The sequence below is a fragment of the Otolemur garnettii genome, unplaced genomic scaffold (assembly GCF_000181295.1).
Source record: "Otolemur garnettii isolate 467f Iridium unplaced genomic scaffold, OtoGar3 scaffold00176, whole genome shotgun sequence".
Taxonomy (NCBI): domain Eukaryota; kingdom Metazoa; phylum Chordata; class Mammalia; order Primates; family Galagidae; genus Otolemur; species Otolemur garnettii.
This window is the reverse complement of record NW_003852571.1, coordinates 3,100,429-3,105,598: the sequence shown is the minus strand read 5'-3', so window position 1 is coordinate 3,105,598 and position 5,170 is coordinate 3,100,429. Positions and strand designations below refer to the sequence as shown.

At 52.9% G+C, this 5,170-nt stretch overlaps 1 protein-coding gene across 1 annotated transcript in view; it reads left to right on the top strand.

Annotated features, from left to right (window-relative positions):
- The first annotated feature begins 597 nt into the window (after nt 1–597).
- The window catches only part of IMPA2 (inositol monophosphatase 2), a 47,758-nt gene continuing 43,185 nt past the window's right edge, over nt 598–5,170 (top strand). Inside the window, exon 1 of the mRNA XM_003800474.3 lies at nt 598–753. Coding sequence (XP_003800522.1) covers nt 658–753 — 96 coding nt within the window. The 5' untranslated portion in view covers nt 598–657. The remainder of the gene's footprint in view (nt 754–5,170) is intronic.

Sequence of the window (5,170 nt, the reverse complement as noted above, 5' to 3'; positions counted from 1 at the left end):
AAGGCTTTGCGCCCTCAGGGCTGCCGACAGCGCAGCTGGGAACAAGGCCCGCGCCCCACCGCCTTCCGCTGGCCAAAAGCCATCCGTGGGAAGTAGTATACCTGGCTGCCCCCTGCGTCCTGGTCCAGAGCGTCCGCCACAGGCCAACGGACACTTCGTGCCCAGTGCGTGCGGGCTCCGGAGCGGGACCACCGGGCTGGGGACACGACCTGCACATCCCGGGTTGGCCCGGAGTCTCCAGTGTGGGCGAAGCCGCCCCCACACCCCTGCGCCGCGGTCCCCAGCCCCTCCAGTCCAGGCCGCCTGCAGCGCGCCAGACCGAGCGCGGCGGGTCCCGGCGCAGAGCCAGGAGGCGGGCTCGGAGCCGGACCCAGTTCAATTTGGAGAAGGCGGGGCCGGACTCCGGGTGCGAGGCTCTGCGCTGATTGGCGTTCGGGACCCGTGCGGCGGGACCAGGCGCTGGGCGTGGAGCTGGGAGCGCCGAGAGGCTTTCCCGGCCGCAGCCGACTTCTGTCTTTCCCCGCATTGGGGCTGCCGCCGAACCAGGTGGGGAGTGACCGGAGCAGGTGGAAGTAGTGTTGGAGACAGTGGGTTCCGGGGTCCCGTCCCTGGGCCCGCAGAAGAGGGCTGAAGGTGGCAGGGTCCGGCGAGGCCGCGATGAAGCTCTGCGGCGAGGACGCGGCGGCCCCCGCGGGGGACCCCTGGGAGGAGTGCTTCCAGGCCGCGGTGCAGCTGGCGCTGCGGGCTGGACAGGTGAGAGCCACGGCCTCGCGCTGGGCTGGCCCGGAGGGCGGGAGGGCGGCCCCGAGGGGCAGCCGGGCTGATGCTCCGGCCGCGTCACGCCCACTCGGAACTTTAGAGTCCCGGCAGAAGACTGTTTGTCGGCGCAGACCCTCTGCCTGGAGTAGGGGCGTGTGCCCGGGGGCTCCTCCAGGCGGAGCAGGCCGGCGACTGGAGTCCGCAGAGCGAGAGAGCGGGCGAGATGCGGTGCAAGTCTCGGTGTTTGCTTCCTGCGCACCTCTCTTCTCCCAAGGGAGGCGAGCACCTCACTCCTCTCCCGACAGGCGCAGCCCCCCTTTGGCGGTCGAATGGCTAACTGTAGGTTATTTAACCTTTGCGTTGGAGAGTTAGAATGTAAAATTCCTCCAAGGCTAGCACACCACTGTTGCTAGCTGTGAGTTTTTAAGGACTTTGAATTGATCGAGCGACCCGTTCACGGTAGTAGACGGCCTTGGTTCGCTCGCCAGCCGCATGGGGAGTCTGGCAGCGCGGCTGTTAGATGGTCCCTCCTTGAGCATCCTGATCCACTTGTTCTGACCCACACACTTGGTGGTTGGCACCGACCTGCGTTCCAGAGGAACTTGTTACACCACCCGGAAGGAAGGAGACCAGCAGCAAGGCTCCAGGGCTTTCAGAGCAGAGCGCAGCTCCGCCCTGTGTCCCTTCCGCGCGCGGGTCCCTGCTCTTCCTTAGTACTTCAGCAGCCCCGGACGCGGCAACTGCGCGTGGTCAGCGTTGGTGGATGAATGAACACTGGTTCTCCCACGACTGGGCTCGATTGTGTAGGAAGGTGGCATAGTTTTGCAGGGGCAGAAGCGGTGTGGACAGATTGGCCTTTTATATCCAAACAGCATTTCCGCCCCCACCCCAACAGTTGGGGAAAGCTCTACCAATTTTCCTTAGGTGTTGAAATCCTACTGTTACCAATCCTAAATTTGAAGTGAGCTGTTCAGTCCAAAGTAACACTACTTGGACACCTTTTGTGTGGAAGGGCCTTCCTTCTCTGTTGCTTTAAGGACCAAAGACACAGGCTATAAGGAATGAATGGATTAAAAAGAGTGTTGTGAATTTTACCCTTGGACCTCCATCACCATTCCCTTCTTTAGGAAAAAGAGGACCCCAAAACTCCCTTCAGGGCACACTTTCTTTCTGGAGGGCAGCCCCGTGTGCTCCACTCTCCCTCCCGGCCCTCCTTGCAAAGTGTGCGTATTCTGGCTTGTCAGAACTGTTAGGCTCCACCACCAAACTCTTCTTTTAGACGTTGAGAAGCCAGTGTAGGATTCAGACACTACTGTGTAATTCTGGACACTTAAGTTATGGGTTACTGTGGCTTTCAAATGTAGATCCTTGAAGAAACAGAAGGTTTTGAGACAATTTAAAAAAATTATTTAACAAGGCTTGGCGCCAGTAGCTCCATGGTTAGGGCCCTAGACACATACGCTGAGGCTGGCGGGTTTGAACCCAGCCCAGGCCAGCTAGATAACAATGACAACTGCAACCAAAAAATAGCCAGGCATGGTGGACTCCTGTAGTCCCAGCTACTGGGGAGGCTGAGGCAAGAGAATTGCTTAAGCCCAAGCATTTGAGGTTGCTGTGAGCTGTGATGCCATAGCACTCTACTGATGGCAACAGAGTGAGACTTTGTCTCAAAAAGAAAAAAATAATTATTTAACAAATGCTCAAATGGAGGTTATGATGTAGCAGACACAGTTCTGAAGGCCCTATAATCTTTAACTTATTTAAGAGATAAGGTTTTTTTGTTTTTTGTTTTTTTGCAACTTGCCAACAACAAAAAAGGCTTTTTTAAGAAGAGGGGGAGGGTTGAAATAAAGAGTCTGCCATTAGGAGTCTGGTCAGGACTCCCTTGTCTGGGGCTCCTTTTTGGGAATTATGCTGATGCTTCCTGCCTGCTGGGCACTGGGTGAAGGAACAGGCAGAATGGTCTGTGGCGAGCACAAACAGAAGCCACATCAGGTCATCGGAACCTGTGTACAGAGGGACAGGCTGTCTTCATGATGTCCTTACAGCAGTCTGGTGCTGACTGGGAAAAACAGCCCAGTAAGGCTGACCAGTGGTATGTGGTGACCCTTTGTGGGGTCCTCCTTGGTGGAGGGCATATCTGGCAGGTCGTGCCCCAGATGCCCACTGTCACCAGTGCCTCCAGTCTCCCCAGTGCCTCCAGTCTCCCCAGTGCCCAGTGTCTTACTCTCTTATTGCTTACTCCTTGCAGCTACTCCTGAGGCTGAGCCTGGGTTCTGGATGTGGAGAGGTTGGGGTAGCTGATGAGGGACTTGCCAAGAGGCAAATGCCCACTGCCCCTCATTTCTGAAGCTGACTCTAATCAGGGCCACCCTGGACAGTCTGCCACCACCTCTGCTCTGCCTCTGTTGGGCAGTGTTCCTTCAGTGCCTCCTGGAGTCCCCCTGCCGCTGGGTTCTAGGCTTTGGGGATGGGTGGTCTCAGCCACCCTCCACCGCAAATAATGATCTCTATTGGCTACAGACTCAGCATGTGTGAACAGGGCACCTTAGACAATGTTCTTTTTTAATCCCCCTGCAAAGGAGGAAACAGCTTTGTTGGGCCTGAAGCTTAGACAATTTAGGGGTCTTCTTTAAGAAAACACATAATTACAAATTCAAATTTAGATATAAAAGTTATTTAAAATGAAAACAACTGGGTGGCACCTATAACTCAAGCGGCTAAGGCGCCAGCCAAATTACACCAGAGCTGGCAGGTTCGAATCCAGCCCTGGCCTGCCAAACAATGACAACTGCAACCAAAAAATAGCCGTGTATTGTGGCGGACACCTGTAGTCCTAGCTACTAGGAGGCTGAGGCAAGAGAATCGCTTAAGCCCAGAAGTTTGAGCTTGCTGTGAACTATGACTCCATGGTACTCTACCCAGAACTATAGCTGGAGGCTCTGTCTCAAAAAAAAAATAATAAAATAAAAAATAAGAATAATCACAACTGTAATAAAGTTTAAGATTCTAGGAAATACTGCCAATATCACAAAATATAAAAAAAAATCCCAATTCTTTTACTGCTTCTCACTCTTTTGTAATACATTCTTCACTCTTTTTTTTTTTTTTGGCTTCATACTCTCTGTCTTTGAAGGACAATGATTTTGTAAATAAAATAGACAAATTCAGCCTTTCCTGCAACATGGCTAGTTGAAATTTATTACTGATAATTTAGAAAAGTTTACTTAGGCTTCAAATTTGTTACTGGTAGCGATTGGCCATATAAGTTTTTAGGACTGTGGTGAGACTGAGAGCTTTCTATCAGTGTTCTTTTATGAATTAGTTGTAAGATGCAGGATGTTTCCATGAACTTGCTTCTTTTATTTTCTTTTCCTTTTGAGACAGAGTGTCACTTTGTCGCCCTCGGTAGAGTGCCGTGGTGTCATAGCTCATAGCAACCTCAAACTCTTGGGCTCAAGATCCTCCTGCCTCAGCCTCCCAAGTAGCTGGGACTACAGGTGCCTGCCACAACACCTGGCTGTTCTTTTGCTTGTTTGTTTTTTGTTTTAGAGATGGGGTCTTGCTCAGACCCCAGCCACCTTGGCCTCCCAGAGTGCTATGATCACAGGTGTGAGCCATGGCCCCCGGCCCCCATGGACTTGCTTCTGGCTCTGTTGGAATGAGACCTTGTTTCTTCCTGTGACTCAAGAGCAGCTCCTTGCTCACTCCTCTAGTCCTGCATGTCCGTGTCCCCATGCCAGGTCACTTGGCAGATGCCTCCCATCAGACCCCTTTATACATCTAGTATTTTACCCCAGCTAGTGGCTAAGCAAGGAATGTGCATCTCTGCTCAGTTCCCTTTTAGCCAAACTAAGCTTCCACTCCAGTCTCTCTTGACTCTACATCCGATGGAGAGATAGGCCTAGTGGGAAAGACAAGGTTGGATCTACAGTCAGAATAGCTGACTTCTGCACATTTTAAAGTTTTTAGTATGGCTTTTTGAACACTTTGCTAGGGCCACTTGTAGGCGGGGGTGGGGTTGGGGCAGGCTTCACACTTAAGCTTCATTAACTTCAGTTAACTCATCTCTGTTTATGTGTCTCAAAATCTTAGGACAAAGATAAACACAAGCCCAGCGTTTTGCCCTCTGCACTCCAGACTCCTTCCTTCCTTGATTGGCCCTGCACACCCCTGCTGGCCCCACCCTGAGAAGGAGGCCTGTGGTCCTGACACCCTTGCTGCACTAGCCCTTCCAGCCCATTCTGCTCCTCTGCTTGGTGCTTTCAAAACAGACACAGCAGCTCAGGCGCCAGCCACATACACCTGAGCTGGCAGGTTCGAATCCAGCCTGGGCCTGCCAAACAACAATGACAGCTGCAACCAAAAAATAGCCGGGCATTGTGGCGGGCACCTGTAGTCCCAGCTACTC